At 41.4% G+C, this 20,784-nt stretch overlaps 1 protein-coding gene across 1 annotated transcript in view; it reads left to right on the forward strand.

Annotated features, from left to right (window-relative positions):
* Positions 1-6,612, forward strand: part of LOC132821548 (cholinesterase-like) — a 31,746-nt gene extending 25,134 nt beyond the window's left edge. The window contains exons 3-4 of the mRNA XM_060834181.1: positions 472-638; positions 5,993-6,612. Of these exons, the coding sequence (XP_060690164.1) occupies positions 472-638; positions 5,993-6,117 (292 nt within the window). The 3' untranslated portion in view covers positions 6,118-6,612. The remainder of the gene's footprint in view (positions 1-471; positions 639-5,992) is intronic.
* The last annotated feature ends 14,172 nt before the right edge of the window (positions 6,613-20,784 follow it).

Here is a 20,784-nt window from a genome sequence, read left to right on the forward strand (position 1 = left end):
ATCAAATGCAGATGGGATCTGTTTATAAGTAAATTCACTGACAGCCCTAAAAGGGTGAATGCACTTAATACTTCTGCTTTTTGAAAAATCAACAAACACTGTTTATGACTCTATAACTACACTAAATCAAAGTTGCTGGAAAAAGCTCAACAGGTCTGGCAGCATGTGTGTAGAGAAATCAAAATTAACTTTTCAGGTCAGGTGACCCTTCCTCCGAACCCAAAATGTTAACTTTGATTTCTCTGCACACATGCTGCATCTGCTGAGCTTTTCTAATAGCTTCTGTTTTAGTTCTGATTTACAGCATCTGCAGTTCTTTCGGTTTTTAGACACAACTAACTGTTTTGCTAATGTTTTGGCAATTACTAGCTGTGGTTAAAGAATTCTGAAATAGGTTCTTCCAACAGTCAAGCTATTGCTTTTATTTGTAACAGAGTTAAATATTAATATTTTTATATTATTATTTCAAAGTAACCCAAACGAATCCAAAATGCAAGGAGTGGAGTGGCCTGAATATACGCAGTTCGAACAACAATACATAACTTTAAACACAGAAGCACCAAGTATTTATGTGAAACACCGTGCTCAGCAGTGTGCCTTTTGGAATCAATTTCTTCCTAAACTACTTCAAAGAACAGGTATAAATGATACATAACAAAACTTTTTTTTTCATAGAATGAGCGTCAGCAATGAGACCAGCATTTGTTGCTTATCTTTAAGTTTCCTTGAGACCAACATTATCCATCAGCTCAGTACCATGGAGCACCAGTAAATTAAATGATGAAATGCCTATTAATTTCAATGACACTGTTCAACCAATCTATGCTTAAGGAAAACAATTAAAAATTTAATGGAAGGATTTTATACAAGGTTTGAGACTTCCATCAACAAAAATGAAATAAAGCATAGAATGTTGTACCTGTTAAGATTAGAAGTTAATTCATCAGTATGTTGCATAAATTTGAACATATTTTCAAGAATTAAGGATTAATTACTTCAAAAATGAACAAACCTACTTCAAGGTTATGAATGCATGCTAGCTAATTGGGAATAGCTGAAGTTATTATTAGTTTTACTAAATTTGCATTACATTGGGAAAAGGTAAACTTTTCTATTCCACTTGTGAATTTTGAAAGGGGCTTCTTCAACATCTATTCCAGCCCTTGCTGCATTCCTTGTTGTAGGCTTAGCTTTTATTTTACTGCGACCAACCAAGATGCCAATTTTGGAACCATTGATTCCCTTTGGTGTAATCACCTCCTGTAGCAACATGATTTAAAGATTGGCATAATGTGGGCTTCAACTTGATAGCAGGAGTCAAATTTTGAGTCTATAGTGCATCAGGATGATTCATAATTCAGTTTTCAAGGCTAGAATTCTAATGGTATCAGATCATGACCATATTTTGACAAGAGTCCAAGTGAGGTTCCTCAAGTTAATACAGTTCAAAATAGGTTCCTCAAATGATTAAACTTATTGATGATCCGGTATGAGTTAGCTCCCCTTCTTTATTCACCTACCCCTTTGGATGGTTGCAACAAAGTTAATTTAAAGAAGGATCCCTCGCCTGTGGATGTCTTTCTCCCAGATCAAATGAATTAATGTTTTAAAAGTAACCAATTTAACCGAGCTTTGTTGAGTAAAAAAAAGAGTGAATTTATTAGTTAGCAAACAGGACATGAATGAACAACACTGCATGCATACACACAGATTAAGTAGAAGAAGTGAGTCCAAAAAGAATAAAAGTTACAAGATATAAGCATAGTTTGTCTGGGTGGTTCATGAAGAGTAGGTAGTGGAATATAGGTAGTCGAACAGTAAATTTAAAAATGTTTGACTTTGTCATTAGATCCTTTTGCGTTGTTTCCTTTTGATGGTGGTTGGCTGGCAGTAGCCATAGAAAGAGAGTCCTCCTGTTGCCTTGACTCCTTTTGACTGACTTGACTAGAGTCATAGAGATGTACAGCATGGAAATAGACCTTTCGGTCCAACCCGTCCATGCCAACCAGATATCCCAACCCAATCTAGTCCCACCTGCCAGCACCCAGCCCATATCCCTCCAAACCCTTCCTATTCATATACCCATCCAGATGCCTCTTAACTGTTGCAATTGTACCAACCTACACCACTTCCTCTGGCAGCTCATTCCATACACATACCACCCTCTGTGTGAAAACGTTGCCCCTTAGGTCTCTTTTATGTCTTTACCCTCTCACCCTAAACCTATGCTCTCTAGTTCTGGACTCCCTGACACAAGAGAAAAGACTTTGCCTATTTACCCTATCCACGCCCCTCATAATTTTGTAAACCTCTATAAGGTCACCCATTAGGCTCCAACGCTCCAGGGAAAACAGTCCCAGTCTGTTCAGCATCTCCCTATAGCTCAAATCCTCCAACCCTGGCAACATCCTTGTAAATCTTTTCTGAACCCTTTCAAATTTCACAACATCTTTCCGATAGGAAGGAGACCAGAATTGCACTCAATATTACAACTGTGGCCTAACCAATGTCCTGTACAGCCGCAACATGACCTCCCAACTCCTGTATCAATACTCTGACCAATAAAGGAAAGCATACCAAATGCCTTCTTCACTATCCTATCTGCCTGTGACTCCATTTTCAAGGAGAAATGAAACTGCACTCCAAGGTCTCTTTGTTCAGCAACACTCCCTAAGTGTATATGTCCTGCTAAGCTTTGCTTTCTCAAAATGCAGCACCTCACATTTATCTGAATTAAACTCCATCTGCCATTTCTCAGCCTATTGGCCCATCAGGATCCTATTGCAATCTGAGATAACCCTCTTCGCTGTATGCTATTCCTCCAATTTTGGTGTCATCTGCAAACTTAATAACTGTACTTCTTATGCTTGCATCCAAATCATTTGTGTAAACAACAAAAAGTAGAGGACCGATCCTTGTGGCACTCCACTGGTCACAGGCCTCCAGTCTGAAAAACAACCCTCCACCACCATCTGCTGTCTTCCACCTTTGAGTCAGTTCTGTATCCAAATGGCTAGTTCTCCCTGTATTCTATGAGATCTAACCTTGCTAATCAGTCTCCCATGGGGATCCTTGTCGAACACCTTACTGAAGTCCGTATAGATCACATCCACTGCTCTGTTCTCATCAATCCTCTTTGTTACTTCTTCAAAAACTCAATCAAATTTGTAAGACTTGACTTCCCACACACAAAGCCATGTTGACTATCCCTAATCAGTCCTTGCCTTTCTAAATACATGTACATCCGCTCCCTCAGGATTCTCTCCAACAACTTGCCCACCACCAAGGTCAGGCTCACTGGTCTGTAGTTCCCTAGCTTGTCCTTACCACCCTTCTTAAACAGTGGCAACACGTTTGCCAACCTCCAGTCTTCCGGCACCTCACCTGTGACTATCGATGATGCAAATATCTCAACAAGAGGCCCAACAATCACTTCTCTAGTTTCCCACAGAGTTCTCGGGTACACCTGATCAGGTCCAGGGGATTTATCCACCTTTACCCGTCTCAAAACACCCAGCACGTGCTCCTCTAAAATATGGATATTTTGCAAGATGTCACCATCTATTTCCCTACAGTCTATATCTTCCATATCCTTTTCCACAGTAAGTACTGATGCAAAATACTCATTTAGTACCTCCCCCATTTTCTGTGGCTCCACACAAAGGCCACTTTGCTGATCTTTGAGGGGCCCTATTCTCTCCCTAGTTATCCTTTTGTCCTTAATATATTTGTAAAAGCCCTTTGGATTCTCCTGAATTATATTTTCCAAAGATATCTCATGTCCCCTTTTTAACCCTCCTGATTTCCCTCTTAAGTATACTCCTACTTCCTTTATACTCTTCTAAGGATTCACTCAATCTATCCTCTCTATATCTTACGTTTGCTTCCTTCTTTTTCTTAACCAAACACTCAATTTCTTCAGTCATCCGGCATTCCCTATACCTACCAACCTTTCATTTCACCCTAACAGGAATATACTTTCTCTGGATTCTCATTATCTCATTTCTGAAGGCTTCCCATTTTCCAGCAGTCCCTTTACCTGTGAACATCTGCCCCCAATCAGCTTTTGAAAGTTCTTGGCTAATACAGTCAAAATTGACCTTACTCCAATTTAGAACTTCAACTTTTAGATCTGGTCTATCCTTTTCCATCACTACTTTAAATCTAATAGAATTATGGTCGCTGGCTCCAATGTGCTCCCCCACTGACACCTCAGTCACCTGCCCTGCCTTATTTCCCAAGAGTAGGTCAAGTTTTGCACCTTCTCTAATAGGTACATCCACATACCGAATCAGAAAATTGTCTTGTACGCACTTACCAAATTCCTCTCCATCTAAACCTTTAACGTTATGGCCGTCCCAGTCTATGTTTGGAAAGTTAAAATCCCCTACTATAACCACCCTATTATTCTTGCAGATAGCTGAGATCTCCTTATAAGTTTGTTTCTCAGTTTCCCTCTGACTATTAGGGGGTCTATAATACAATCCCAATAAGGTAATCATCCCTTTCTTACTTCTCAGTTCTACCCAAACCTAACTTCCCTGGATGTATTTCTGGGAATATCCTCCCTCAGCACAGCTGTAATGCTATCCCTTATCAAAAATGCCCCTTTCCTTCCTCTCTTGCCTCCGTTTCTATCCTTCCTGTAGCATGTGTATCCTGGAACATTAAGCTGCCTGTCCTACACATCCCTGAGCCTAGCTAATTTCCTTCTCTCATTCAGAGCAACAGAGTCATTTTACTTGCAATGAATTGTTAAATAGTGATTAGTTCATTGACTGTGACCTTCATAGCACTCTAGCATTCAAATTTAGGCCAGTTACATGGATTTCTCAGTTCACTACCGCACTTACTACCAGCACATGTTCTCCCACAGGTACACAGAAATCAGAGTTGCAGTTGGTTTGAACCCCATTTTATGTATATTTCTGGAAGGGCAAAACACAAAAATGTCTGCAAGAGGTCCCTTTCAGCTGAGAGGTGAGAGAGAGTCATTTGCTTCATTCTCTCTCACTCTGTCTGAAGTTTCCCTCACACTCTACAGGTCTGACATTCCAGGGTACCACTTGAGAATTTGTCAGATATAGTTATATTATATCCAATGTCATGACATTGCCATTGCAGAGCAAATTACATAAGATTCCCTCTCATTTCATTATAAGAATGAAAAGAAATGTTGCTGATTACCACACACTGCAACTGATCCTAGTACGTAAGTGTAGGGTAAAGAACGATATTTGTTGAGCATTCTTTTTGTTTAATTATGGAAAAATGATGTATGGAACTCAACTGAAACTGTCTAATCATATCACCTCAATAATAGGCTGCCACATTTAGTTTTTTGTGTAGTTTTTCACTGTTTGAGCTTTTGCTGTAATTACAAACTGAATGTTGCTGTACATTCTGAAAAAATCATTCATTAATGGTTATCCCAAATACCAGTTTCTAAAACTCTGATTAGCTCTGTATCTTTTGCTGACTTGAAGTGTGATATGAACTTGTGATAAAGAGTGAAGCTGATAAAGTTAATATTTGTTTTGCTTTGTTTTATTTCCTTTTTATAGAATAATGATTGGAAATGTGCCAGGAATCTTGTGCATTACTTGCTGTGTGTTAATGTGTATCAGCCCCAAACTAGTGAAATTTATGTAAGTGTCATTTAATGCAACCGAAAAAGGATAAATTCCATATTGGACACCCTTTGCTGTTCAGAAATAAATTTAGAACATGGAGCTTTTTGCTTATGTGATAACACCAGTGGACTTAAAAATACTGCAGATACTGCAGACTTAAAAATTAAAACAGTGTGATTTGTGACAATAAAGCTGCTGAGATCGAAATATCTTGTTCTATTAAAACTTGAGTGTGTAATTTTTCCAGAGTGTAAATGTTTAAATCTCAGTTCAATATTAATTTGGTGTATTAACTTAATTTCCTTAGTAGGAACTGTCACTTAAAAGGATAAATTCATAAATGGCATTTTGTTTTTCAGCATACATGGATGAAGCAGACCAACAGTGGAAGCAGGAATTCCATCGATGGAACTCTTATATGTCAGATTGGAAAAGTAAATTCAATGCTTATAACAGAAAAATAGATAGTTGTACTAGTGTTTAAACACTTACGCTTTGCAAAATCACTTGTGACAAATAGGAAAAGCTCTGTTTGCTTAAATGCTTGCTAAGTTTTCAATGGTATTATAGCCTTACGTTATTAATTCCTAAGTGCAGAATATGTTATATAGTATCAGTAATAATTAATATACACATATTTATAAAATGTTTCATTGTAAAAGCCCTGCTATCCGTTCCAAGACCACTGCAAAAATTTTGTTGCATTTTAGGTTTTTTTTTCTTAACCTCAGTTTTCTCATTTAATCTATTATTTTCTCTAGCAGTTTTCTGTTTTTGGTTTTGTCCTATTCCCTGGTTTTCATTTGAATTAGAATGTATTTACTTTTCAATTTGAATCTATCACCTCATTTTTGTATTTCCAGTATGATGCTGTATTTCTACTTTACCTGAATCTGTTATTTTTGTTTAGCTGTTCTTTTCATCAAATAATTTAAATAATAACAGGAAGACCAATTAATAAAATCAGAATTTGTCAAAATATCCATGAGGGTATCACATTTGCTATCATACAGTGCAGTAGCCTCAGGTGAGGATTGCTAAGTATCAATAGCTCATCACTATGAAGTATTGAGTAGGGTGCATTTGCTGCATTTCTATGAGAAAGTCAAACTAAGCACATGGCAGAAAATTCGAGTTGGCATGAACTGACACCAAACAGTTTCTTTTAGAGCCAGAAAGTGCTCAAGCATGTTGGATAAGATATTGGGCACTCTTTCAACATTGTGCTAATAGTGAATTACTCCCAATGAACTTGTGAAAACTAACTCTCGTAAGTGTGAAGCTTAATTTCTTCAGGTTTCAACAATTCTTTGATTTTAAAATATTTACTTCTCCTTTTTGTTTCTCCTCTCTTGCTAATTAACCTTTCTTTTCATCTCTTTACTTACTTTTCTGTTTGAATTGAAATTGAATTCACCCATTCTAATTTACATTGATTAGTCAGTCCTTGACCTGTTAATTTTCAAATTTTTTACATCTGATTGCTTAAGGAGATGCTATTCATAGTTGCTCGCCTTGCTCATTTTCAAACCTTCTCCATACTTACTGGCCACAGAGAAGCATTCCTAATGTGGTTCAACAAGTTGATAATCCTCCTGTGAACCATTCTAAAAGTTCCTAATCAATATAGGAAAAGTGTGTTAAGAACCAAACAAACAAACCTTGGTTCCACACATTCTGATTGACACCATTAGCAGATCTTCATCAGCTTATATTTTAGCAACTTCTCAGACAAAACCTTGTTGAAATGGCCATCAAATCTAATTTGGGTGGCACAGTGGTTAGCACTGCTGCCTCACAGTGCCAGAGATCCTGGGATCAATTCCCACCTCAAGCGACTGACTGTGTGGAGTTGCACATTCTCCCTGTTTCTGCGTGGGTTTCTTCCGGGTGCTCCGCTTTCCTCCCACAGTCCAAAAATGTGCAGGTTAAGTGAATTGGCCATGCTAAATTGCCTGCAGCATTAGGTGAAGGGGTAAGTATAGGGGAACGAGTCTGGGTGGGTTGCACTTCTGTGGACTTGTTGAGCCGAAGGGCCTGTTTCCATACTGTAAGTCAGTAATCTAATGGAAAGAGACATTGAGCTCAGCTCTATAGCAAATTAATATCCATTTTCACTCAGAAGTAAAGTCTGTATGTAGTGCAGCTATAAAATTCTGAATGCTAGACTGCTGGTCTATCATATAATTTTATTTGTGGTCATAGTTTATATTTCCACAGATTTTTACTTAAAATGCCACAGGTATTTTGTTTTTGCTGGTGAAAATGAGGTAATGGGGCTGTCAATGTGAGGGGAAAAGATTTAAAAGGGATGGTTGGTGATTGTGTGAAATTTGATGGAAAGCACTGAGAATCCAAGACAGTACATAAGAGTGAGGGAGAAAGAATGTGTGCACATGAATGAGCATGATGAATGGAAAATATCCATACATGTGGGCGGCACGGTGGCACAGTGGTTAGCACTGCTGCCTCACAGCGCCTGAAGACCCGGGTTCAATTCCCGACACAGGCGACTGACTGTGTGGAGTTTGCACGTTCTCCCCGTGTCTGCGTGGGTTTCCTCCGGGTGCTCCGGTTTCCTCCCACAGTCCAAAGATGTGCGGGTCAGGTGAATTGGCCATGCTAAATTGCCCGTAGTGTTAGGTAAGGGGTAATGTAGGGGTATGGGTGGGTTTCGCTTCGGCGGGTCGGTGTGGACTTGTTGGGCCGAAGGGCCTGTTTCCACACTGTAAGTCTAATCTAATCTAATGTGAGATTGTGTGGGTAAGTGTGCATGAGTGTGGAAGATTGAGGGAGGGAGAGTGCATGTAAGAAAGTGATGGAGGGACCAAGTGTGTATGTGAGTGAGGGTGAGGGAGCGAGAGCATGTGTACATGTGACGGAGAGAGTTCGTGTTTCAGATAGGGTGAGTGAATGAGGGAGGAGTGGACAAAGTGAGAATTTGGAAGGGAGGCAGAGAGGGATCTTGTGGGAAGGAGGAAGAGAGGGAGTGTGCATGCTGAAAACAATGGGCTTGATAGAGTAGGTAGGGAGAAACTGTTCTTTAAACTGATTTGCAAAAAGTGAAAATGTGACTCAAGTAAAATCTTTTTCATACAATACTGAAGGTTTTGGCATGATGGGAGCTGTAATAGAAGCAGGTTCAAGTGAGACATTCAATATGGCATTGAATGGTTATTTAAAAAGAAGTAATGTCTTAGGTATGTGTATACAAGAGGAAATTGGCTATGGGTAATAATGCTCATTTGAAGTACCAGTGCTATGTAATGGGGCAAATGGCTTCTCCTGCAACAGAACACTTCTGATTCTGTGATTGTGTATATGTAAGGGAAGGAGGGTGGAAGGGAGAGAAATTTTGTATGTGTGGGTCTGTCAGATACTGGGAGAATGAATGTCTGTTTGTGGAAAAGCGAGGGAGGTTATACAAATTTGTAATAGAATGTGTGTGGATATATGGGTGGCATGGTGACTCAGTAGTTAGCTCTACTGCCTCACAATGCCAGGGACCCAGTTCAATTCCAGGCTTGGGCAACTGTCTGTGTAATTTGTACATTTTACCCGCATCTGCATGGGCTTTCTCCGGGTGCTCTGGTTTTCTCCCACAGTGCAAAGGTGTGTGGGTTAGGTGGATTGACCGTGCTAAATTGCCCATAGTGTCCAGGGATGTGCAGACTAAATGGATTAGCCATGGGAATGTGGGGATACAGGGATTGGGTAGAGGGTGCATCTGGATGGGTTATTCATTGGAGAGGCGGTGTGAACTCAATAAGCTGAATAGCCTGCTTCCACACGTTAGGGATGCTATGACTATGACGTGTGAAGCGTGGAATGGAAGGAAGGAATGCAAGGAAGGAAGGGTGATTGTATTTGTGAGGGAGTGTGAGTAAGAGGGAAGCTATGAGATTATGGGATGAAAGTTGAAGGGTGTATGATGGAATGTGACTGAATAAGTGAGGATATGAGTGTGTGAGTATGAAAGAAAGAGGATAGTAAAAATTGCAAATGTGTGGAGGAGGCAATGAGAGTGTGGGCAGGATGGAGAGAGAGTTTGTATATATAAGAGAGAGTGAAGACACACACCACCCTTACCCTTTTCCTTCTCCTCCTTCCCAAATATCTACCTACGTACAGGCTGGGAGAGGAGGCAAACCTGAAAAGCAACCCAGTTCAGCCCTTCAGTTTCTATGATTTCCATCTAGGATCACTCAATGTGTCTGCCTCTAAAGATTGATACAAAGTCCATGTTAGTTATACCCAGCAACAGCTCAGATAATTGATTGATTAATTAATTTTCATTTATATAGATGATTGATTTACATACAAATGCATGATTTATGATCAGAAATAGGCCACTTGGCCCCTTCAACCTGCTCATTTCACACTTCATTTTTCAATCCTCATTGAACACAGGAAAAATACCAGGGAATTGAAAGTCTGTGAATTTTACACCATTATTTATAAAAAAAATGCAAGGGATAGGCCACATACCTATAAACCAGTCAGTCTGACTTCATGGTATGTGAATTAATGTCATCAGTTCTGAGAAGATAGGAAATTATAGGCTAGTTAAGGGCGACACGGTGGCACAGTGGTTAGCACTGCTGCCTCACAGTGCCAGGGACCTGGGTTCAATTCCCGCCTCAGGTGACTGTGTGGAGTTTGCACGTTCTCCCCGTGTCTGCGTGGGTTTCCTCCGGGTGCTCCGGTTTCCTCCCACAGTCCAAAGATGTGCGGGTCAGGTGAATTGGCTATGCTAAATTGCCCATAGTGTTAGGTAGGGGGTAAATGTAGGGGTATGGGTGGGTTGCGCTTCGGCGGGTCGGTGTGGACTTGTTGGGCCAAAGGGCCTGTTTCCACACTGTAAGTAATCTAAAAAAAAATCTAGTTAGCCTGACATCAGTTGTTTGTAAGATTTTAGAGTACAGTATTGAGGATGAAATTGTGGTACTTGGACATGCATGGTAAAATAGGACTGAGTCAGCACAACATCCTCAAGGGGAGATCATGTTTGACAAATCTGTTCTTTGAGGAATTAGTTAGACAAAGGAGAACCAGCAGATGAGATGTATTTGGATTTCGGGAAGGCCTTTGACAAGGTGCCACATAGAAGACTGCTAAAGAAAATAAGAGTCAATAGTGTTAGGAGCAAGAAACTGGCATGGACAAAAGATTTGCAGAAGACAGAGAGTGGGGATGAAAAGTTTTCTTTTTATGGTTGACAAGTGGAGTTTCACAGAGGTGATTTTTGGGATCACTATTCATGCTATACATTAACAATCTGGATGAAGGAACTGAGGGCGCAGTTGCTAAATTTGCAGATGCTACAAAGATAGATAGAGGGACAGGTGATGTTGAGGATGCCAGGAGGTTGCAGAGGACTTCATTTGTAAGGGAATCAAAGCTTATTGGGAGAAGGCCGGAGAGTGGGGTTGAGAAACATCTCTGTCATTCAATCATGATTGATCAGAATGGCCTAATTCCACTCCCATACCTTCGTAACTTTTCTAAGTTGATTGGTAGAATGATTAGAGGGAACCTAAGAAAAATCATTTTCACCTAGAAAATGGTGGTATGTGGAACTCTGTGTAGTTTGGTGATTGAAGCAGAAAATCTGAACTCACTTAAGGAGAATTTGGATCTTCATTTGAAAGGCTACAACTGACCAGCCTCTGGACCAGGCGCTGGAAGATGGGATTAAAATGAGATCCTAGGTTTTTTTTCTCCTTTTTTCAGCTGGCACAGAAATGGTGAAGTGAGTAACCATTTTCTATGCTGTGATTTTCTGTGATTCTATTCAATAAGATCTGATTTCTCCACATTCCCACCTATGCCTGATAACCTCTATCCTCCCCCTTCAATCCCTAGCTTTTCCATAATCTATCTACATCTTTCTCAAAAAGGTTCAAACACTCTGCTTCTACCAAATTTTGAGGAAGCAGTTTCAAAGATTGTCACCTGACAGAAGAAAATGTTTCTTCACCTCCATCTTAAATGGATGACTGCTTAGTTTTAAACTGTGACCTCTCATTTCAGATTCTCCAACAAAAGTAACATCCTTTTCACAACCACCTTGTCAGCACCTCTCAGGATCTTGTATATTTCAATTAAGTCATCTTTTCTTCTTCTAAATTCCAGGGGATACAAGTTTAGGCTGTCCAACCTTTCTCAAAACATATCACCCATTCCATATCGAGACACAGTTTCTGAGCTGCCCCAATGCTTTTACATTCTTTCTTAAGTAAAGACCAATACTGTACATAATACTCCAGAGGTTTGGTCTAGCTTTTAGTAATGGGGATTCCTTTTTAAGTTCATGTTTATTGTTGTTACAAATCTTATCTTTCTGAAATTTGTTCACTAGTACCCCAAATTATAATTTCCTTTATAAATACATAATTGGCTAAAGTAGACCAGAAAAATGATAAAAGGTAAAAGGTAACGACTGAAAAGCAATGACAAACATTTCAGAAGGTGTTTTAGAATACAGGAATATTAGGCCAGGTCACCTAAAATCGGACATTGGGAAAACTATCAATAATCGGAAAATATTTGCTAGAATCCATTTGTAAAGTAGCAGCTGGATGTTTACAAAATTATCTAACAATTAGGCACAGTGAACATGACAAATGGTATTAGGCTTCTTTGAAAATGCAACAGCATTATGGATGGTGAGTATTTACATTTCCAAAAGCATTCATTCAGGTATCATATTGAAGATCACAACACAAGAGGAGAGCTTATGATGCTGGGGTGATTTACTAGTTTGGAGAGAAGATTAGCTAGCTGACATCAAAAGAGTTGTAAAAAATGCAACATTTTCACATGACAAACCAGAACGAAGTGGCAAAGGTGTCGATGCGAGAGCATCAACTATTTACAATCAATGTTAGGCTTGGATGAAAGGACCAACTGTCTTGTAGCTAAATTTGATGGTGATATAAAAATGGGTAAAATACAGATGGAATGTGAAGGCATTTAGTGAATTGGCAAATGTTTAGCAGGTAGAGCGTAACGCAGAAAAATCTGCAGTAGTCCACTTTGACAAGAAAATAGAAAAGAATATTGAAATGGTGACATTCTCAATATTGCTGTAGTGTAACTTTGCTGAAAATGTGTTGCTGGTTAAAGCACAGCAGGTTAGGCAGCATCCAAGGAATAGGAAATTCGACGTTTCGGGCATAAGCCCTTCATCAGGAATGAGGAGAGTGTGCCAAGCAGGCTAAGATAAAAGGTAGGGAGGAGAGACTTGGGGGAGGGGCGATGGAGATGTGATAGGTGGAAGGAGGTCAAGGTGAGGGTGAGAGGCCGGAGTGGGTTGGGGGCGGAGAGGTCAGGAAGAAGATTGCAGGTTAGGAGGGCAGTGCTGAGTTGAGGGAACCGACTGAGACAAGATGGGGGGAGGGGAAATGAGGAAACTGGAGAAATCTGAGTTCATTCCTTGTGGTTGGAGGGTTCCCAGGCGGAAGATGAGGCGCTCCTCCTCCAGCCGTCGTGTTGTTATGTTCTGCCGGTGGAGGAGTCCAAGGACCTGCATGTCCTCGGTGGAGTGGGAGGGAGAGTTAAAGTGTTGAGCCACGGGGTGGTTGGGTTGGTTGGTCCGGGCGTCCCAGAGGTGTTCTCTGAAGCGTTCAGCAAGTAAGCGGCCCGTCTCCCCAATATAGAGGAGGCCACATCGGGTGCAGCGGATGCAATAGATGATGTGTGTGGAGGTACAGGTGAACTTGTGGCAGATATGGAAGGATCCCTTCGGGCCTTGGAGGGAAGTGAGGGAGGAGGTGTGGGTGCAAGTTTTACATTTCCTGCGGTTGCAGGGGAAGGTGCCGGGAGTGGAGGTTGGGTTGGTGGGGGGTGTGGACCTGACGAGGGAGTCACGAAGGGAGTGGTCTTTGCGGAACGCTGATAGGGGAGGGGAGGGAAATATATCCCTGGTGGTGGGGTCCGTTTGGAGGTGGCGGAAATGACAGCGGATGATACGTTGTATACGGAGGTTGGTGGGGTGGTAGGTGAGAACCAGTGGAGTTCTGTCTTGGTGGCGGTTGGAGGAGCGGGGCTCAAGGGCGGAGGAGCGGGAAGTGGAGGAGATGCGGTGGAGGGCATCGTCGATCACGTCTGGGGGGGATCTGCGGTCCTTGAAGAAGGAGGCCATCTGGGCTGTGCGGTGTTGGAACTGGTCCTCCTGGGACAGATGCAGCGGAAACAAAGGAATTGGGAATATGGGATGGAGTTTTTACAGGGGGCAGGGTGGGAGGAGGTGTAGTCCAGGTAGCTGTGGGAGTCAGTCGGTTTATAGTAGATGTCTGTGTTGAGTCGGTCGCCCGAGATAGAAATGGAAAGGTCTAGGAAGGGGAGGGAGGAGTCTGAGACAGTCCAGGTGAATTTGAGGTCGGGATGGAAAGTGTTAGTAAAGTTGATGAACTGTTCAACCTCCTCGTGGGAGCACGAGGCAGCGCCGATACAGTCATCGATGTAGCGGACGCTTCAGAGAACACCTCTGGGACGCCCGGACCAACCAACCCAACCACCCCGTGGCTCAACACTTTAACTCTCCCTCCCACTCCACCGAGGACATGCAGGTCCTTGGACTCCTCCACCGGCAGAACATAACAACACGACGGCTGGAGGAGGAGAGCCTCATCTTCCGCCTGGGAACCCTCCAACCACAAGGAATGAACTCGGATTTCTCCAGTTTCCTCATTTCCCCTCCCCCCACCTTGTCTCAGTCAGTTCCCTCAACTCAGCACCGCCCTCCTAAACTGCAATCTTCTTCCTGACCTCTCCACCCCCACCCCATTCCGGCCTATCACCCTCACCTTGACCTCCTTCCACCTATCACATCTCCATCGCCCCTCCCCCAAGTCTCTCCTCCCTACCTTTTATCTTAGCCTGCTTGGCACACTCTCCTCATTCCTGATGAAGGGCTTATGCCCGAAACGTCGAATTTCCTATTCCTTGGATGCTGCCTAACCTGCTGTGCTTTAACCAGCAACACATTTTCAGCTCTGATCTCCAGCATCTGCAGACCTCATTTTTTACCTGTAGTGTAACTTTGTAAATCTACAGTAGTGAATAGAGTGGGTTCTTTTCTGATTACATGTTTTTATTGAGATCTATTTCTTTGTTAAACTTTAAAAACGTAAAAAACATAGGTACTAAGCTAGCATGAGCAGTGTTTTTAGAGCAGTAAGACTGCTATTTTCTGGATCTGTAGATTGTTAAGGTTCAAAGATGGCCTTTAGTAGAGTGCAATGTTCTTTCTGTTGGATGTGGGAGATTAAGGAGAATTTCCATTTTATTGGTGATTGTGACTGCAGGAAGTGTGTTTGGTTCTGATTCCTATCAGATCACATGGATTGATTACAATGGCAGTTAAAGGCAATGAGGAATTTACAGAGTGAAAGGGTATAATGGATTGCAGTTGTAGGGAGGGAGATAAACTGAAGATATAGTCAGGTAGATGGGTGACCTCCGGGAAAGGTAGGAGAGACAGGCAGGTCAAAAAGGCTGGGAAGGTGATGTTCTAGAGCTGTATGATGTGGGAGCTGGCTGATCTCATTGTGAACTTCAGTGATCACATCTGCAACAAATGTTGGTTGCTGGAGGAAGTCCAGCTCAGATTTGATAAACTGGAATCTGAACTTACACTGTGGCACATCAGGAGTGGGAGAGTTACCTGGATGCTTTGTTTCAGGAGGCAGTCACCTGGGAAATAAAGTAATTCAAATTCAGTCAGTGATGAGGGACAACTGGGTGTGATTGCAAGTGTGAGGCAGGTAGGGGAATCCTGAGTTCAGGAACAAAGGAGCCTCAGTTCTAGACCTTGTCCAAAAGGTATGAGATACTTGATCCCTATATATATATATAAGGATATATATATGAAGAAAAGGGCTACGGGCAGGATGAGCCAGCTGACCATGGCACCATGGTGCAGGAGGTAATCTGGGTAAAAGGGCACCAAAACGACAAGTGGTAGTTCTAGAATTAGGGGGAGAGATAGTATCCTTTGTAAGCTGAATAGTGAATCCCACATGGTGTTTTACTTGTCCGGTGCCAAGGTGCAGGATATCTCTGACTGGCTTGAAAGGATATTGGAGTGGGAGGTGATGATCCAGGTGTTATGAGGCAAACAACATGGGCAAGGCTAGGAAGGAGAATTTGTTTGAGGATTATCAAGAACTAGGAACAAAATTTAAGGAAAGATCGTCAAGGGCTATTATCTCCGGATTGCTACCTGAGCCACATGCAAATTAGCGTAAGGATAAGAAAATTAGTGAAATAAATGTGGCTAAAGGAATGGTGTGCGAAAGAGGGGTTCAATTTAATGGGATATTGGCATCAGTTTTGGAACAGGAGGGATCAATACTGATGGGATGATCTCCATCTGAACTGATCTAGAACAGGTGTTCTAGCAAAAAGGATAAATAGGGTTGTCATGAGGACTTTTAAACAAGTGAGTTAGGAAGGGAAGGGGAAAATGACAGGAAGTATGATGGTAAATAAAACGGTAAGCAGCAGGTTAGCATGTGTGCAGGAGGGTTTAACTACAAGGCAGACTATGAAAGAAGTAACAAGGAAGGACAATGCAAGAGATATTATTAGAGATGTTGGAAATCATAAGGATATGAAAATTAGCATAAGGGCACTTTACCTGAATGCTCATAGCATTCATAACAAGATCAATGAGTTAATGGCACAAATCATCGCGAATGAATTTGATTTAGTTGCCATTACGGAGACATGGTTATGGGATGATTGCAACTGGGACTTAAATATCCAGGGGTATCAGACTATTTGGAAGGACAGACAGGAAGGTAAAGGAGGTGGTGTAGCTCTGATATACAAGGACGACATCTGGGCATTGCTGAGGGATGACGTAGGCTCTATGGAGAATAAGGTTGAATCCATTTGGATGGAAATTAGAAGTTATAAAAAGGAAAAAGTCATTGATAGCCATACGTCTATAGGCCACAAATGATAACATCACATTGGGGATGGGCAGTAATCAAAGAAATAACTAATGCCCGTAAAAATGGTATGGCTGTTATCATGGGGGATTTTAATCTACATGTCAATTGGTCAAACCAGCTCGGTCAAGGTTGCATTGAGCATATTCATTGAGTATGTCCACAATAGATTTCTTGAACAGAATGCAGTGGAACCAACGAGGGAGGAAGCTATGCTAGGTCTGGTCCTGTGTAATGAGACAGGAATAATTTATAACTTCATAGTTAGGGATCCTCTTGGGAGGTTTGATCACATATGGTTGAATTTAGAATACAGGTGGAAAGTGTGAAGATAAAATCCAATACCTGAATTGTGTGCTTAAACAAGGGAGACTACAATAGGATGAGGGAGGAGTTGGATAAAGTAGATTGGAAACAAAAGTGTTATGGTGGGACAGTTGACGAGCAATGATGCACTTTCAAAGCAATTTTTCAAAGCGCCCAGCAGAAGTATATTCCAATGAAAAGGCAGGACTATATGAAAAGGAATAATCAACCATGTGTGTCTAAGGAAATAAGGGAAACTATCAAATCCAAAGAGAAGGCATACAAAGTGGCCAAGGTCTGTGGGAAACTGAAAAGTTGGGACAGCTTTAAAGGTCTACAGAAAGCCACAAAAACTAAAATAGAATATGAGAAATAAAGTAGCACAGAAAATAAAGACAGATAGCATAAGTTTCTATAAATGTATAAATTGAAAAAGAGTAGCTAAAGTAAACATTGGTCCTTGAGAGAATGAGAAGTAGCATCTAGTTATGGGATATAATGAAATGGCTGAGGCACTGAACAGGTATTTTGTGTCAGTCTTCACAGTGGAGGACACGATTACATGCCAGTAATTGACAAAGAGACGAAGGTAGGTGAGGACCTCGAAACAATCATTATCACGGAAGAGATAGTGTTGGGCAAGCTAATGGAGCTAAGGATAGACAAGTCTCCTGGTCCTGATGGAATGCATCCCAGGGTATTAAAAGAGATGGTGGGAGAAATAACAAGTACACTTGTAATTTTCCAAAACTCACTGGACTTTCTTTGGGGCAGTTCCAGCAGATTGGAAAACAACAAATGTGGTGCCACTGTTTAAAAATAGCAGTAGACAGAAGCTGGGGAATTCTTGACCAGTTAGCTTCTGTGATGGGGAAGATGCTTGAATCTATTATTAAGGAAGAAATAGCAAGGCATCTAGATAGAAATTGTCCCATTGGACAGACACAGCATAGGTTCATAAAGGGCAGGTCATCCTTTACTAATTTTTTGGAATTCTATGAAGACATTATGATCATGGTGGACAATTGGAACCCAGTAGATGTGATGTCCCTGGGTCTCCAAAAGGTGTTCAACAAGGTGCTGCGCAAAAGGTTGCAGCATAAGATAAAGATGCGGGTAAATTATTAGCATGTTTAGGGGATTGGTTGACCAACAGAAAGCAAAGAATGGGGATAAGTGAGTGCCATTCAGGTTGGTAATCAGTAACTAATTGTGTGCCTCAGGGATCAGTATTGGGACTGCAATTATTCACAATTTACATAGATGATTTGGAATTGGGGACCATGTGTAGTGTGTTGAAGTTTTCAGATGACATTAAGATGAGTGGCAGAGCAAAATAGAGACTTTAAGTGAGTGGGCAAAAGTCTGGCAGATGGAATACATTGTTAATAAATGTAAAGTCATCCGTTTTTGTAGGAATAACAATAAAAAGGACAATTACTTAAATGGTAAAAATTTGCAACATACTGCTGTGTAGAGGGACCTGAGTGTCTGTGTGCATGAGTAACAGAAATTTGGTCTCCAGGTACAATACATAGTTAGGAAGGCAAATCAAATTTTGTCCTTCATTGCTGAAGAGATTGAGTTTAAAGCAGGGAGGCCATGTTATGCCTGTATCGGGTGCTGCTGAGGCCACAACTGGAGTACTGCGTGCAGTTTTGATCTCCTTACTTGAGAAGAAATGTACTGGCACTAGAGGGTGTGCAGCGGAGGCTCACTCAGTTAATTTTGGAGTTAAGGGGGTTGGCTTATGAGGAGACGCTGAGTAGACTGGGATTATGTTCATTGGAATTTAGAAGAATGAGGGGGGGATCTTATAGAAACATATAAAATTATGAAGGGATGTTTCCACTGGCAGGTGAAACTAGTACAAGAGGGCATAGCCTCAAAATTAGGTGGAGCAGATTTAGGACTGAATTGAGAAGGAAATTCTTCACCCAGAGGGCTGTGAAACTATGGAATTCTCTGCACAGTGGAGTAATTGATGCTAATTCAGTCGTTTTTTTAATTATAAAGGAATTATGAGTTATGGTGAGAGGGCAGGTAAGTAGAGCTGAGGCCACAAAAGACCAGCCATGATCTTATTGAATAGTGGATTAGGATCGAAGGGCCAGATGGCCTACTCCTGCTCCTAGTTCTTAAGTAGTGCAGGAGTCTCCTGTAGCTATTCCCAGCTCAAAATAGTATGCTATGTTGGAAAAAGTAGGGGGTAGTGGGTTCTCAGGGGAATGTAGCACTGACAGCCGAGACTGGCTTTAATGGAACAAGTAGTACTCCAGGTTCCAAATAATCAATAGTGATAGAGAACACTCTAGTCAGAGGCACAGACAGATGTTTCTGTGGCCGACTATGAGACATCAAACTGGTCTGTTGCGTCCCTTGGTCCAGGATTAAGGATATCTTGGAAAGGGTGCAGAATATTCTTAAAGGAGGCAGGGACCAACAGGAGATCATTGTACAGACTGGAACTAATGACAGAGGAAAAGAAAAGGACAAAATTCTGAAGAGAGAATATAGGAAATTAGGCAGGATTTTAAAATGTAGGTCCACGAGGGTAGTAATATCTGGATTATTCCTCGTGCCACGAGCTAGTGAGGATTCGAATAGGAGGATAGAGCAGTTGAATGTGTGGCTGAGGAGCTGGTGCAGGGGAGAAGTATTCACATTTTTGGATCATTGGAATCTCTTCTGGGGTAGAGGTAACCTGTATAAGAAAGATGGATTGCACCTGAATTGGAAGGAGATTAACATACTGACAAGGAAATTTACTAGAGTTGCTCGGGAGGATTTAAACTTTTAAACGGGGGAAGGGGAGCAAAGGAAGATGGACTGATCTGTTTCCACACTGAGACAGGTACAGTTGGGAAAAGGAGTAAGTCAAACAGTCAGGACAGCAGGAATGAAGTAGAGAATGATGTAGAACTGATAAACTGCATTTATTTCAATGTTAGCTGCCTAACAGATAAAGCAGATGAACTCAGGACATGGGTAGGAACATGGGACTGGGGTATCAGCAATTATAGAGATGTGGCTCAAGGAGGTCAGGATAGGCATTTTAATGTTCCAGGATGTAGATGCTACAGGAAGGATAGAAAGGGGAGCAAGGGAAGAGGAGGAGTGGCGTTTTTGGTTAGGAATAACATTATGGCTGTACTTAGGGAGCATATTCCTGGGAATAGGTCCAGGGAAGTTATTTGTGTGGAACTGAGAAATAACAAATGACCACCTATTAGGATTGTACTATAGACCCACAAATAGTCAGTGTGAAATTGAAAAACAAATTTGTCAGAAGATCTCAATTAACTATAAGAATAATAGATTGTTTATGGTAGAGGATTTTAATTTTCCAAACACAGACTGGGACTACCATAGTATTAAGTGCTTGGATAGAAAGGAAGTTGTATACAAGAAAGTTTTCTGATTCAGTATGTGGATGTACCTACCTGAGAAGGTGCAAAACTTGATCTACTCTTGGGAAATAAGGCAGGGCAGGTGACAGAGGTGTCAGTGGGGGAGCACTATAGCGCCAGTGACCATAATTCTATTAGTTTAAAAGTAGTGATGGAAAACGATAGAGTTCTAAATTGAAGGAGAGCTCATTTTGACAGTATGAGGAAAACTTTCAAAAGTTCATTGGGGGCGAATGTTTGCAGGTAAAGGGACGGTTGGAAAATGGGAAGCCTTCAAAAATGACATGATGAGAGTACAGATGATCCTGTTAGGGTGAAGAGCAAGCTGATAGGTGTAGGGCATGCTGGATAACTTGAAAACTTGAGGTTTTGGTCAAGAAAAAGAAGGAAGCATATATCATGTATAGATAGCAGAGATTGAGTGAGTACCAGAAGAGTATAAAGGCAGTAAGAGTATACTGAAGAGGGAAATCA

This window comes from Hemiscyllium ocellatum, chromosome 13, assembly GCF_020745735.1.
Source record: "Hemiscyllium ocellatum isolate sHemOce1 chromosome 13, sHemOce1.pat.X.cur, whole genome shotgun sequence".
NCBI classification, from domain to species: Eukaryota; Metazoa; Chordata; class Chondrichthyes; order Orectolobiformes; family Hemiscylliidae; genus Hemiscyllium; species Hemiscyllium ocellatum.